The 16,934-nt window shown below is 32.3% G+C and overlaps 1 protein-coding gene across 1 annotated transcript in view; it reads left to right on the top strand.

Annotated features, from left to right (window-relative positions):
- NDUFS4 (NADH:ubiquinone oxidoreductase subunit S4) overlaps positions 1-16,934 on the top strand; it is a 124,896-nt gene that overhangs the window by 81,517 nt on the left and 26,445 nt on the right. The window contains exon 4 of the mRNA XM_074282536.1: positions 9,599-9,771. Coding sequence (XP_074138637.1) covers positions 9,599-9,771 — 173 coding nt within the window. The remainder of the gene's footprint in view (positions 1-9,598; positions 9,772-16,934) is intronic.

Raw genomic sequence — 16,934 nt, 5'->3', positions numbered from 1 at the left:
AATCAAACAGAACTGAAAGAAAGAAAAACAGGAGAAAATATGCCTCATTGAAAAAAAAACAAAAAACATTTTCCTAGAAAAATAGATCAAGGAATGATTATTTAAGAATTATTGGAATCCATGATCAAAGAAAGAATTTGGACATAATATTTCAAGAAATTGTCAAGGAAAACTGCCTCAGTATCCTAAAACCAGAAGGTAAAATAGACATTTAAACTATTCAATGAACACCATCTGAAAATGATCTCAAAACAAAAATTCTCAGAAATATTATATCCAAATCCCCAAGCTTCTAAGTCAAAGAGAAAATATTTTATTCAGCCGGAAAGAAACTATTCAAATACCATGGATCCACTGTTAGAATCACATAAGATTTAGCAGCTTCCACATTAAGATAGCCAAAGACCTAGAATATGATATTCCAGAAGGCAAAAAGATCTGGGATTATAACCTGAAAATACCTTACTCAGCAGAAATGAATGTAATTCAAGGGCCACAGGTGGGGGGATGAATAATAAAATACAGGACTTTCAAGCATTCCTGATGTAAAGAACAGAGCTAAATAGGACATTCTGAATTTCAAATACTAGACTGAAGAAAAGCATTAAGGAGTTAAACATGAAAGAGAAACAAGGGAATAATAAAGTTAAACTATATAGGAAGATGATATCTAAAAATTTTATCATTGTCAGAGCAATTAAATCTATCTAGAGATATCAGAAGTGAGTTAATAATGTTGGAATGATGTAAAAATAAAAGTGGATGGACAGAAAAAAAGAGATGCCCAGGGACAGGAGAAGGATTAGAAAGAATAGGGGAAATTCTCTCATTAAAAAGACATTCTATGTTTGTGGCAGTCCTCTTTGTGGTGGCCAGAAACTGGAAACTATGTGGATGCCCATCAAGTGGAGAATGCTGAATAAATTGTGGTATATGAATTTTATGGAATATTATCGTTCTGTAAGAAATGACCAACAGGATGATTTCAGAAAGGCCTGGAGAGATTTACATGAAATAATACAGAGTGAAATGAGCAAGACTAGCAGATCTTTATATACTTCAACAACAATACTATATGATGATCAATTCTGATGGATGTGGCCATTTTCTTTTTTTTTTTTATTAAAACTTTTTATTTTCAAAAAATATGCATGCATTATTTTTTAACATTGACAGTTGTATAGCCTTGTGTTCCAAATTTTCCCCTCCTCCCCCATCCTCTCTCCTAGATAGTAAGCAATCCAATATATGCTATTATTCAATATATGTAAACATATCTATACAATTATCTTTTTTTTTAATAACATTATTCCTTGTATTCATTTTTCCAAACTATCCCTCCCTCCCTCCACTCCCTCCCCCCAATGACAGGTAATCCCATACATTTTATATGTGTTACAATATAACCTAGATACAATATATGTGTGTAAGTACCATTTTCTTGTTGCACATTAAGTATTAGATTCCGAAGGTATAAGTAACCTGGGTAGATAGACAGTAGTGCTAACAATTTACATTCACTTCCCAGTGTTCCTTCTCTGGGTGTAGTTATTTCTGTCCATCATTGATCAACTGGAAGTGAGTTGGATCTTCTTTATGTTGAAGATATCCACTTCCATCAGAATACCTCTTCATACAGCATTGAAGTGTACAGCGATCTTCTGGTTCTGTTCATTTCACTCAGCATCAGTTGATGCTCCAAGCCTCTCTGTATTCCTCCTGCTGGTCATTTCTTACAGAGCAATAATATTCCATAACCTTCATATACCATAATTTACCCAACCATTCTCCAATTGATGGACATCCATTCATCTTCCAGTTTCTAGCTACAACAAAAAGAGCTGCCGGATATGGCCATTTTCAACAATGAGATGAACCAAATCAGTTCCAATAGAGCAGTAATGAACTGAACCAGCTACACCCAGTGAAAGAACTCTAGAAGATGATTATGAACCACTACATAGAATTCCTAATCCCTCTACCTTTGTCAGCCTGCATTTTGGATTTCCTTCACAGGCTAATTATACACTATTTCAAAGTCCGATTCTTTTTATACAGCAAAACAACTGTTTGGACATGTATACATATATTGTATTTAATTTATACTTTAACATATTTAACATGTATCGTTCAATCTGCCATTGGGGGGGGGGGGAAGGAGGGGAAAAATTAGAACAAAAAGTTTGGCATTTGTCAATGTTGTAAAATTACCCATGCATATATCTGGTAAATAAAAACTATTTTAAAAAAAAAAAACCATTCTAGAAAGAGTCTTTTATAATGGAGGAAAAAATGGTAGGATAGGAAAGCAAACTCTTGAACTTTATTCTCATCTAAATTCATTCAAAGAGGGAAAAGCACTCATTTGGGCATAGAAATCTGTCTTACCCAACAGGAAAATAGGAGAAGAAGAGGAGTACATGGGAGAGAAGAGAGAGAGGAGAAGACAAGAATAAAAACTAGGGCAGAAAAAGGAAGGCATTGGTGAGAAGCAAAACAAACTTTAGAGAAGGGAAAGGATGAAGAAAAAAAGAGGAATGAATAGAAGAAAGTAGGATGGAGGAAAATGTACAGTTAGTAAAAATAGTTATGAATATGAATGGGATTCATCAATAAAATGGAAGTGGATAGCAGACTGGATTAGAAACCAGAATCCAGAAATATATTGCGTACAAGAAACTTAAGGTAGGGAGGCTGAGATAGAATCTTACTGTAATTCAGTGGAAGTGAAAAAAAGGCAGGGTGGTACAAAGCAAAAATTTTAATCTCTAAAAGAAAAAAACAGGGAAGCCACATTTTATTAAAAGACATCATAGACAATAAAGTAATATCAATATTAAAATCCAGAGAGAATACAGTATTGAGGAGTGAGTAATCAGTGATGTCAAATGTTACAGAAAAAGAGGTTTGACTCAAAAGGTTTGAGAAGAGGCCATTGGTTTTGACAACTAGGAATTCCTTTGAGAGAGCAGTTTTTGGTAGAATGATAAGATCAAAAGCCAGATTGGAAAGGATTAAGGAGAGAATGAGAAAAGATGGAGGCCTTTTCAAGAAGTTTAGCAGAAGACATAGGATAATAGTTATTGGAAATGGAAGGATCAAATGAGTAAACAGTGGAGCACTACTTGGTTCACTTACGTGATATGTGATATCTCCAGATCATATAACTTGCCATCAAAATGCTTTTTAGTATGAGATTGAAAATATTTAGTAGTGAAAAAACAATTGATCATAATAATATAGGGATTTCAAAAAATATAATTTTCATTATGATAATTACCTTCTTTCCCTTTTGAATGTCATAGTTTTTTTTTTTTTCTTAATTAAAAATATATCATTAGTTTTTATTTTTGCTTTTGTCTTATGGACATATTTATATCCATATATGGGTTATATGGATATATTTTCTGTCTGTCTCTCTCTCACTTTCTCACACACACATATACACATTTAACTTATTTTGGAATCAAACCCTTCCATGCAACAAATAGTTAAATAGACAGTCTAAACAACTGACTATATACCTCATTCTGCCCGGTTCCTTACCTCTCTGTTTACCAAAAAAGTACTCTTCATTTTAAACTTTTATGTGTGACCAAAATTATAACAGAGGTTCTTAAATATACCACTCAGATGCCTTGGATTAGTGAACAGGGAGGTTCATTTAATGAAAATTTGTTGAGTGCTTACCATATAACATTTCTGTTCACAAGGAACTAAAAAGAATTTGACCAAAATGTTTTAATATAGAACAGGGAAATTTTTCCTTAAATTTCCTTTTTCATCTCCCTAAATATAAAAGTATTGAAGATCCATTGTGTGGTTAAACAGTAGCTATCTGGAATATCCTTTATCAATGTTTTTTCTAAATTGAAGAATTTCATAATAAAGGAAAAGTTTTGATAACCAAATTAATTTTGATATAATAGAACTTATAAGTAGAGTACTTTAGTTTTTCATTTTCAAATTAACCTCAAAATTGCTTATTTGTATTTTGGCATCTTAGGAATTTTATCCCATTTCCATAGCTTTGGAAAACTTTTTTTTTTAATTTTTAAAAATAATTTTATAATTATAACATTTTTGGATAGTACATGTGCATAGATAATTTTTTACATTATCCCTTGTACTCCCTTCTGTTCCGAATTTTTCCCCTCCTTTCCTCCACCCCTTCCCCTAGATGGCAGGCATTCCCATACATATTAAATGTTATATAGTATATCCTAGGTACAATATATATGTGCAGAACCGAATTTTTGTTGTTGTTGTTGTTGTTGTTGTTGTTGTTGCAAAGGAAGAATTGGATTCGGCTTTGGAAAATTTGACTAAGATAATTACTATCCATAGTTGTCACAGAGATATCTTTGAATTTTGCAAACAGATGATGTCTGCTAAAATCGCAGCTTTACTACTATTTGTATGACTCTGGGATGGTCACTTAATCTTTGTGAGTCCCAGGGAAATGTACTTTCCCTCCAAGGATCTTTTTAGGTCTGAATCTATGACACAAGGATACACGTGTTGGTCTGCCTCTTATATTCAGGGAGTCACTTAAATAACTGGTCCTCTTGACGCATCCCAGACTAATTTTATATTTGTTTGCTCTAGAATACCATGATCTGTGATAATTGTAAGATGCTTTGGGCTCTTCAAAAGAAAGAAACACGTTTATGTGGTATTATTATTATTGGTTATTTCTGACTCTGACCCCTTTTGGGATTTTCTTGCCACAGATATTGGAATGGTTTGCTATTTCCTTTTTTAGCGTATTTTATAGATGAGGAAACTGAGCCAAATAGGATTAAGTTACTTGTCTAGGATCACTCAGCTATCAAGTATTTAAAACCAGATTTGAACTCAGCAAGATGAATCTTCCTGAGTCTAGTCCTCTGTGCCACCTGCCACCTTACAACTCTAAAATTCATGTGAATTTTTTATAATCATTTACCTAATGAATTCCTAAATTTCTATATTGAGCCATGAAAATTATGTTCACCTTTCATTTCCTAAGAACTTGTTTTTCAGAATCATAGTGATGAGGATGCAGCCTGGTGGCACAGTAAATAGAATTTTGGACTTGGGAGTCCAGAATATCTATGTTTGAATCCTGCCTTAGATATTTAATAGGTGTGCAATCCTACACAAGACATTTAATTTCTCTAAATGTCAGTTTCTATATCTGTAAAATGGGAACATTAATACTACCTATCTCATAGAGTTGTCATGATGTTAAATGCATGATGTAAAAATTTCTTTGTAATCCTTAAAATACTATTTAAATGGTTTATCTACTGTCATGACTTTTAAAAAGGAAAAATCAAGTTTATTAACTCTAACAATATAAATTCAAAGATAATGTTTTGTAACTAATATCTTATAATTTCATCCTAACTAATCAAATTCCTATATGTTGTAGTTGTGTTTAATTTTATAATGTATAATGTTGATTATGTATAATGATAATTATATTTTCCCAAAAAATTTTTTTCATGCAATTTCAACTTATTACCAAAAGCCTGGTAAAAATTATGGCTTTGGAGAGTACTCTGAGAGGTCTGTATTAAATTCATTTCAAGTGCAAAAACTTCTATTTATTTCTCTTTTATGACAAATGTAAACTGTTAAGGTTAAGTGGGTGGGGCAACCGGAAGTAATTACTAAGGCCAGTGGCATTTTTGTGGTTTAATAAAGGCAGAAGCTAATTATTCAGTTTTTATTTAAGTGAAATGATGCCAAAAGGGAGGTTCCTGTGGAGCAGCTGCACTCCTTCAGTGTTACCCTAATTTACCACAGACACAACTGTCACAAACAGAACTTTTAAACTTGATATATCGCCACGAAAGTTGGGAGCCCTTTGTTTGGAGTGCATGCAGAAGAACCCCTTTATACAAATCAACCGGCAGATGACGGACAATGATGAAAATTTGATTCTTTGAAGTCATAATGGTCATTGAAATGTGTGAAATTCTGGTATTGAAAAGAGAGCAGCCAGCAAGACTCTAAATCCTGGGTGGTTGCAAGAAGCTTGCTGGGAGGTTTTTCTGCATTTTGACACCAACTTCCCATTGCTTGTTCACTGCTTCCTTTGTTTAAAAAAAAAGTTGAATTCACACAAGATAAATGGTCTGAATAGTTGATAACCGAATCATATAGTTTTTATGAAAAGCTAGTATTTAATGAGAGTAAAAAAAGACATTGGTCCCATGATTTGGAAGAAAAATGTGATTTGCTTGCAATCAGCACATCATTTCTTATTATTTTCTTAGTTTTTTTCTATTTGATGAATTATTTGCTATTTAGGAGGGAAAAATGGAAAGCAAAACAGCTCCTATTTTGAGAATTTTTAAATATAAGGTAGAAATGATTCTGTAAGTGTGAACTCTGTTGCTGAAGAATGATGTGCATCCTCTCATAGCCAAATCTAGATTCTGGTGACCTTGAATTCATAAGTTACAATTGGGTTTTCCTCTATGGTCTATATCTGTAGAGTAGAATATCTTATTTTATTTTTGGAAGTTTATCTTATTCATAAATTTCCATCATCTTCAGTAACCTAAGTGAGTCATATACATCATTCACATTTTAATTATTTAGAAAAGGGATTTTTAAAAAAATTGTAGTTTTTTTTTTTACTTTGGTAGGATAATGTCATTATTTGTTATAATTACATAGATTACCATTTTCTACTATGTTGGGTAAAAAAAAAATGGCTGTTTAGTTTATAGAGGAAATTAGCTCAACCTTTTTAGGTGAAGTTTGAAGAAACTTTATTAATTTATTTAATATAGAGCCAAGTTTCCAGTGGCATTCAAATGGATATTTTAAATCCTTATTGAATTAAAGGTATTTTTACTCAACTAGGTTTTTTCCAAAACCCAATAAATCATTATTAACAGGTGATTCCTCAACTTTTAAATTGATTTTTAATGCAAAAGCAAAAAGCATAACTTACCAAAAAAAATCAGTCATGCTTATAATCTAAAATCTCTTTCATACATTTTGTTCTTGAAAATTGGATCACAGGTAGCTCATTTGAGAACTTGGACTCAAAGCAAAGCATTGAGGACAGAGTACAGGGTTCAACTTTGTGCAGCATAGTTCTTTTCAAGTATTATATTGTTTTAATGGCATCTTGGAGCGAGAGCTTTAGCCCATTGAAATGTCGCTTAAAGGACAGGTTCTTCTGTCACTAGCTGAAGCTGTGTGGATGAAATGATCACAATAGAGTGTTGTAATGCATTTTAAAAGTGTGAGAAATCAGTTTGTCTAGACTAAGAGTACGCCTACAGGGAATAGGAATTTTAGAGCTTCTGTGCCCTTTAGGTGTCAAGTATGTGATAGATGCCAAGCTTTTTTATTCTCTATCTTTGGCAACAGCTCAGCTATGCTACAGTACCTTACATGTCTACTGCAAGCAAAAACAGTGATTCTATGTCAGGACAACTTGGGCTTCAAAATCCAGAAATGCATTGTCCTGAGAATTGTCTGTTCAAGTGCCAACTTTAAATTGGGGAAGATATCAATAAATAATTGCCATATTCCCAGAAGGCATGGAAACATTAGCAGTTAAAAGTCAAAAATATGAAGATATTAGCAACATTGTGTAGCTATTTACTATTTAATTGAAACTGTAAGCAATTTTATTAATTTCAGGAGGTTTTCATAAAAATTCATGTTGAAATATAATTTATCACAAATCAAGGGGAAAACCAACTTAATGTTAAATATGCTCATTTTATAAATTTTTGTACTTACAATAAATAATATAGAGAAGTTCTCTTTCTAAAAATAAATTCAGCATCTAAATTTGTGATATCTAGAATTGATTTTCTTGGGAGTTAATCCTCATAGATTAAAAATTCCTGCTCTGCTTGTTATTTCTACAATTTGTTCATCGGTTGATGGGAGTAATAGTTTTTACGTTTTAGCTTTCTGAGTCTTAACCTTGGTTTTTCTATTATTACAGTATGAGACAATTCTACATCTTCACTTTCATTTCAGATACTATTCAACTGTTGTTTGCTTTTCTTTTTTATAATGTAGGCACATGCTTGGATTGCGTATTTGTGTAAATATATGTGTATCATTTTGATAGTTTCTGTAAACAGACAAGCTGTGACAGAAAAACCACACCTCATTATTGGTGCAGGTGGAAAAGTATTATGTTTAGCATAACAATTATTGCCAACTAAAATAAAAAAACTTTAAAGTGTATTGCTTTTTAATCTTGTGAATATATTAGACTAGTATATTCAGAAGTACCCATTAGTCTTTTCCCCATATATATTGTAGCTTTGAATACTAGTAGTATTTCAATTTTTCGCATTACTAGATATATAGATATATGTTAATCATAAACAACCACTTTTACTTAAAATTTTAAAAAAATAAAAAAGTTTTGTTAGTTTTTACTCATTGGGCCCAAACATTTACTGGGATTGTTTTTATAAAAAAGTATACATTACTTATAAGAGTTCAAGAACATAGTTCTATACGTAAGCTTATTATTTACAAATGAAAGCATAATCTTTAATTTATAATTATATGACAGGTATTTCAGGTTTAGCACACTTCCCCCCTTGTCATCTTAAATAGTTGTCCAAAGCTTACTTTATTAAGTAAAATGTGAATTAAGACATTTCATTTCTGGAAATAATTTGGAAGCAGTGCTAATTTTTTTCTTTTTTTTTTTTAATAGATTAAAATGTTTTATCATTACTAGATAGGGACAGAAATGCTGAAATGTTTTATTAAATATGTTTATCCAGTTATTGTATGATATATAAGTATTGCTTAGACTTGTTAAATGTACTTAATGCAGATTGCCCATGTCTCTGGATATTCACCAGATTAACATTTTGTTATTGACCAGAGATGTAAGGGGAGTGGGGAAGAAGATATATATGGTCCACATAGAGCTGGAAAAATTAGGTAATTTCATCCCCTTAGCTTTGGAGGATAGATTAGGTCCGAATCATCCTTCTCTTAGAACATGTCAACATATATAAATATATCATATTAAGTTTTAATTAGTTTTTATTTTTTAAATGGTTTTGATCCTCCTTGTAAAAAAAAAAAAAAAAAAAAAAAGGCTTGTTCTCCATAGTCAAACACTGATTATAGAGTTTTGTTGCTATTGTATATTTTCCTATTTAAAGTTTAGTTAATGTTTTGATTATCTCCAAGCTGGAGAATCCTTGTTATCATTTTCTCCTAAGACCTGAAGAGAAAGTCTTGTTACAAGAAGATACTCCAAAAATTATCAATATTGCTGCTTTGTTGTAAGTTGGTAAGGTATTGTGTTGATTAATTTAGCAATTATTACCTCAACAGGATTTTTATTTCATTTTTGCCAGTAAAATAGACAGTATGGTGAGAATAAAAGGAAATGTCTCAGAATATCAGAATGACCCTATCATCATTGTAGAGATTTGTTGGATTTAAGTTTTGACATCTGAAATATTAAATAACCAGAAAAATATAAAAACTAGTCTATTAAAGAAGTATGAATAGATTAGTGTAAAGAAAGGGAACTCTAAAAGCACATTTGTGAGTATGCAATCTATCTGAAACTGTCATTTTTTTTTTTTTTTTTTAGGATATCACTACATTGACTGGTGTTCCAGAGGAACATATCAAAACTAGAAAAGTTCAGATTTTTGTTCCTACTCGCAATAACATGCAATCAGGAGTAAACAACACAAAGAAATGGAAGATGGAGTTTGATACTAGAGAGCGATGGGAAAACCCTTTGATGGGTTGGGCATCAACGTGAGTGCTGTTTGTTGGTTTAATTTGGACTTCACTTTTACTTCTGTGCAGTTTTTTGTTTGTTTTACTTTGAACACTTTAAATTTTCGGGTTGTTTCATGTGCGATGATGCTATGTTTTGACAGTGCATATGAAGGCAAGTTAGTATAGGCATTCTGCCTGAAGAAACATAAAATGTGGAAATTACATTGATGCCTTTCATCCTATTATGTAAATCTGGACCAGCACAATTCTGTGTATACAGTGATTACTGAGTAATGGTTACCCAAATGGCGTTGTACTTAAAAGTTACACTTTGGTAATTAAGAGAGATGTTACTAATTTTATACCTTCTAGCTCTAGATTTATGAGCTGGAAGTTATTCTTTTCTTCTTAGTATTGTCACAATGAAATTTCTTTGTAAAGCTTAGAGGGAAGTAGTCAGGTAGATTTAGACATTAGTGCTCTAACTTACTTAGGAGAGTTTGCCAGTCATTGGAATTTATATAAACATAGTAGTCATAAAATGTGTCCAAAGTAAATGACTTTACTCCTAGTGATATGAAATCAAGTTCAGTAAATGTCAATACTAATGATGTCTCAGTTTAGGACAGTCAAATAAGCCTTGCCATTAATGTTGTTATGGGGAATTCTTAAGACATTTTGTGCCACTCAATTCTAGCAGAATTATGTTATCAATCCAAATTAACTTTCTGATTTTAATAAGGCATGTTACTTATCTTTTCCTATCTATCATTGGATTAAATGCCTGTTTAAAATGGCTGACATTAAATTTGAATATCGCTTTCTATAATTAGTCAGATTAGATTTTATCATCACATATATAGTACTTTGGCACATTCTTCAGAATAAATCTACTATATAATGTATAGGTTTTAAAATCGCATACTAGAAATATCTGAATCTCCCCCCCCCCCCCCCCCTGCTGGGGTTAAGTGACTTGCCCAGGGTCACACAGCCAGGAAGTGTTAAGTGTCTGAGATCAGATTTGAACTCGGGCCCTCCTGAATTCAAGGCTGGTGCTCTATCCACTGCGCCACCTAGCTGCCCCAAAATATCTGAATCTTTAAGAAAAAACAGAAATTTTAATTTGAGCATCTGCATGTTAATATTACTGTGGCTTTCCATTTCTAACTAGCTTCAGTGTTAAAACTATTTTAGGGACTTTGGGTTTGTATACATTAATACGTTTCAACAATCATCAAATATTTATTAAGAATTTACCATATGCAATATATTTTGATAGGTAGTATTTTATTTGAGCCTAACATTTCATAAAAGAATACAGTTTGAATTTAGGTAGACTATTTTGGATTTCCTATTCTTAAACAAAAGCTTATATAATTATATTATTTAAAACATGACTCAGTCTAGAAATTCCTGTTTGGGTTTTGAAGTACTTTCATGAGCTTCAAAATAGATCTGCCTTTAAAAAAAAACAAATATGGAAATTTGTACTTAATCACACATACACACACCCCTTTTAAATTACATAGAAACTTTATACAAAAGGGAATTATTTAGAAGAATTAGGGGTAACTCAGTACAGTACAATAGTTATAAAAATGGTGCTTTAATAAATCTTAAGTTTGATAGAGGTTTCATTACTCTCATTTTCCCTGATAGTAAAAGGAAAAAAATTAGCTCACAGGTTTAATTATATCACTTCTGTTCAGTGTTTTTAAAATTCAGAAATAAAGCATCAAAGAATTTTTGAAAATATTATTTGAACAAAGTAGCTCCTTTATTTACTATATCTGCCACCAACCATAAAGTTTAATGACATGACAAAATAGCATTTAAGACATAGATACTATGAATAAAACATGGAATTCTGTATTAATAAGATTTACAAAGTAGTTTTGGAAAACATTTATATTTGTATATTTATTTCTATAACTTTTGTACATAAACTTTTGAAAATCTGGATTTTTTCAACACCTGACTTTTCATGAAATTTTCAATACTTGACTTTTCATGAAATTTTCCATAGATATAGGCATTATTAAGCTAAAACTCTGTACAATAAGGAAACAGAGAATGCTAATCTGTTATTATTGGTTATTTAGTGTCAGTCAAAGGAATTGTTTTGGGGTGTGGGGAAAGAGGAATGCTGTTGTCCGTGCTGCACCTGGCACTGTACCCGTTCCCACACCCACAGAGTTGCCAAATGTTGGTGATGGGGAGTTCTTAACTACACGGACAGAGACAAAGATACACAAACATGCATCTGTGTGTGGGGGTATGGGTATACATGTATATGTATGTGTACACAATATCCACACATGCACATCTTTTCCATTGCATAAAATCTTTCAAGTGTTTACACACTATGCCTGCCCCTTTTTTCCCTATTCCTCTGCTTCTCCCTCCGTCTATCTGTCCCTGGTTCTCCCTCATCTAAGGACAAATAGAATCATGTGAAGAAACAGGGAGTTCCTGGTCTGGCCTGGCTCTTCTGCTCTAAACTGGGACTCCTCATTTAGCTGGTTTGGGCCTCTCAGCATCTTCATCCTTAAAATGACAGGATTATACTCCTTTGTCCCTACGGCCTATTTCAGCTCTGAGGACCAAGTCTATATGACTCAAGTACTCCTAGTTAAGTAATAAGTCTGACAGTAGAAATTTGTCATGAAGGCCAGTGATCAGTGCCTCAGTTATACCCTATGTAGACTCTTCAGTAGCAAACTAGGAGGAGGTCTGAATTTTAATTTCATAGATTGATGTGACTGACAAACATATCAAACATATTAGAACTTAGACACCAAAATTAGTGTTCTTTTTCAAAGAAATCATTAGGAAGCCATATGCATGTAAGTTTATCTCACTATATTGTCATTGGTCAAAACATTTTTTGCAAGGCATCCATGGTTATTGACTTAAGAATAAGTGCCATATTCTATTGCATAGTCTTAGTTGTGGCAAATCTCTACCCTTTTGATTAGGAACAGTTTAAATGTTTTCAAAGTCAAACATCATAAGTAAATTTTAAAAAATTATTAAATGATAACTACTTGCAAAATACTCTGCCAAGTTAAAGTAGAAAAGCAGAGATATTCTGCTCTCAAGGAACTCACATTCTAATGGAATTTTCATCTTGGAGTGCCACAGCACTCTTCTTTAATGCATCTTCTTTAATGTCATTTTCCTTGATCCTAACCTATTTAACAGTCTCCCAAGTATTTTAATGATGAAAATTTTCTGCATATGGGGCATATGCATACTCATAAAAGCAGTTGCCAGATTTTGTCTTCCTAAGGATTATTTCTTTATATAATGGCTTTCAGCTTGAGCTAGAAGGAAAACTGGTGGTCTGGGGTGGAGGTGCTGATACTTCTAGGATACTTCTAGAATCTAGGAGATTCTAGGGCTTGCTTACTTTGCCACATGGCATTTAAATTTTCAGTTGCTATAGTTGATATTAAGGAAGGAGGGTCCCTTCTTCACAGGAATTATTCACACCAATCAATAATTAATAGATGATCAAAACAGAAAATACCATTTCAGAAGGTAGATTTTTTTTTTTGTAGTTCCTAAATTGGCCTGGAATCAGAAGATCAAGATTTTGGGTTCCAATTCAGTTTATTACAGCTACCAATGATCAGTATTTATAAAGGTCTTTGAAATATGGCAAGCATTTCTATATATTACCGTAAAACAGTCCCATAAATTAGATTCTTTGGGCATGTCTCCATTTTACATTTGTGGAAACAGTTTCAAAGGAGTTTAAGGCTTATCCATGGTTATGCATCTAGTATTTTAGAGAATGGGATGTGAACCCAGCACTTCCAGACGCCAGAACTTGTATTCATAACCACTGTGCCTCACTGATTCTGCCAACTGTGGAAACTTGAACAAGTCAGTCTTTTTGAGCTTTGATTTTCACATCAATAAAATCAGGATAATACCAACCCTGTTTACTTCATAGGGTTGTTGTGAGACTTATGTGAGATAATGCTGTGCAGTATATACACTAGTGTGCAAACAAGAGGAAATAAGTATTACTTAGGAGCTTTGTTTATGTGATGAAATGAGTCATATTATACCAATGCCTATAACTAGGTTTAAGTGTTATAATGTTCAGGTTGTAAAAATAAATGTTCCAGCCTTCTCTTTAAACATAGTTTCTATAGCTCTTTTTGGGATATGTAAATAAATCATTGATTTCCATCAGTTCTTTCTACATTGAGATTTAATATTTTTACATGTATTTGGAAGTTTTTCTTAATATCTGTCCTTTATTTTTAAATTTTATTTCCAAAGATACACGCCTCTCATTCCCTTATAATAAAAATATTAACAAGAAAAAAAAAAAGTTTGGCAAAAGTCAACTTATTTGAATATGTTTGCCAGCATATGCAATATGTCACTCACATAAACCTTCCTGACCTCTTTCCCCCATCTTTTCTCTTGAGACTAAAATTTGTCCCTTATTTTTAGAGGTTAGAAGCTTAAAAGTAAAATAATTTTCTTTTGGATGTGATGATGAAACATCTATAGGTATTAGAATCACAAAATACCCTTGATTTGATTACATTCTAATTATTTTAAACTTCCAGGGTTATTTTTAAAGAAAAAGGAAAAAAAATCAACTATAACCTAAATTTTGAGTCCCTTGAAATTTCTTGTGTTTTTGAAATACATGTTAATGTGTTACATAGTAGATAGAAAATTGTTTCTGAATCAAAACTGGATTCTAGTCCTGCTTGTGACCTGAACAAATCACTTAAATCTTGATAATCAGTTGTAGAGCTTTGTAGGTGTTATCTTACCAGGAGTTTCTATACCAGTGAAATTTGTTTTTTCTTACATGTTTCCCTTTCCCCTAATAGGTGTCTTTTTTTTTTTTTTTAAACCACCTTGGGTTATTATGGCTATACTAAGTTGATCATTACTTTTTTGCATCATTGCCTTATTTAAGATTTTAGTTTTCATGGAAGCCTAGGCATTTAAAATGATCACTGGTGGCTTTTCTTCTCTAGGCATATGGTGAATATTGAACCAGTGGGCCTTTTTGGCAAAAATTGTTATAGTTTCTGCATTAATTTTTAGTATTTCATATCTTTATATCGCTTATATATTTAATTTTCTTACTTTGTTTTTCCTTTATTTGACAATCATTTATTTAATCCCTACTATGTACAAACCACTGGGGACATACACAGAGACATCCCCAAACAACTCCAGCAGTTTAGGAATGCACAGTCCTGGGAGAGATGACACATAATTACATTCAAACAAAATATATATTGGAGAAATTAGAAATAATCTTAGAGAAAAAGCACTAATATCAAGGGGAATTTGGTAAAGGTTTCTTGCAAAAGATGTTTTTTTAGCTGGTACCTAGAGGAACCAAAGAGACAGAAATGAAAAGGGAGAGAATTTAGAACAGAGGAGAAATGACAGGAGTTGAGGTATGAAGTATTTTTTGAGAAGAACAGGAAAGGGAGTGTTAAACAGCCATAGAGTATGTGAAAAGGAATAAGGTGAGGGAAGACTAGAATGGTAGGAGGGGGCCAGTTTGTTAAGGACTTTGAAAACCAAATGTAAGATTTTATATTTAGAGAATAACTCATCTCTCATTCAGTTTCTGGCAACTAACTTGCCCTCTGTGTCATCCTTGGAAATAGAAGGTCATCTAATTTAAGCAGAAGTACACACTGATTTAGCTATTGCTAATTCTTATAGCACCTAACTTTCCACATAGTATGATTTATCCTAACTCCTTATTGGATCAACAAAGCAGATGTCATTAGTAAGCCTGAAAATAGCCAAACTCCTACTCACTCATTCACTCACTGACTGTCACTGTTTGTCTCTGTCTGTCTCTCTCTCTGTCTCTTTCTCTGTCTCTCTTTCTTTTCATCTCTTCCTCTCTCTTTTCCTCTCTCCTCTTCTCTCTTTTTCTCTCTCTCTTTGCCAGAAGATTGGACTCATCATACTGTAACTTTTTTCTTTACCCTGCCATTTCATTGGTCATGTTTGTTATATAACACATATAGAGGTGAAAACTATCAATTTAATAAGTTCCTCCTATGTATCAGACATTATGCTAACAGCTTTACAAATACTTCATTTGATTTTCACATTAATCCTGTAAAGGTTATCCAGGTTGTAGTAAGCAATCTAGCAAATAGAGTGCATATGATTTTTTGGATTCAAACCGAACCTTAATGAGATTAAGTATTTTATGGATTTGTTTTAGAATCTTATATAGTACAGCTATCATTAATTCAAGTTTGACTTCCTTAGTGGTAGTTATTTCTGGGAAAATGTTTCTTTAAAAAAAAAAATTGAAGTTAAAAGGATAATCTTACTTTCATTTTTTAAGGTAAAGATTTTGGGAGTTTATAGCATATGATGAATCTCCAAATCCATTTTCAAAAAGATAGCTAGGTTGCAAGACCTTTTTGATAATTATTGATAACTCACTGAGCCTTTCATAATCATCTTGCCAGCTTTTCTTGAACATCTATGTGTAGAGAGGACTACATACTAGAATAACTTAGAGGGAAGTTTGGAAGTTTACCATCTTCTCTACTTATCTAGTGAGGCATTTAAGTTCCCTGGAGAATTCCAGTAATAGAACAGGTGGAAAAGACTGTGGCACCAGTTGGGCTTATTGGCAGGGATGAACAAGAATATTTTTCTCATTCCTTGCAGCCTAGATTTTATTGTACTCTGTGCCACCAATTAGTTATTTGCAGTAGGATTTACTAATTGAGAAATTTATAGAAAAATTAGAGTGCAGATATTATACAAAATAAATGTCACTTTGAAAACTTGAGTGAATAGCAGTTTAAAAGTTATGTTGTTGTAGTTTCTATGAATTCATCTCTTAATATTGTTTTAAAGTTGTAAGTTTGTTGAGGACAAACACTTCAATTTGCGTTTCTATATTCTCTATATTTGTCATGGTTCCATGTACATAGCTAACCCACATTTAGTGGAACTGAATTGAATTAAATGTTTACGTACTTATCACCATATTTATTGCCTTTTTCTGCTTTCTCTGATGAGTGTATACATATAGACATATAGATATGTGTGCCCACAAACTTGAAAAGAGCATTCATTGATGTTTATAATATTATTGAAAATATTGAAATAATATTTTTTAAAAAAAGATTGTTTTTAGCTTTTATGATAATGTAGTCATGATT

This window comes from Sminthopsis crassicaudata, chromosome 1, assembly GCF_048593235.1.
Source record: "Sminthopsis crassicaudata isolate SCR6 chromosome 1, ASM4859323v1, whole genome shotgun sequence".
Taxonomy (NCBI): Eukaryota; Metazoa; Chordata; class Mammalia; order Dasyuromorphia; family Dasyuridae; genus Sminthopsis; species Sminthopsis crassicaudata.
Note: the sequence above shows the minus strand (reverse complement) of the source record. Positions and strands in the feature narration are given on the sequence as shown.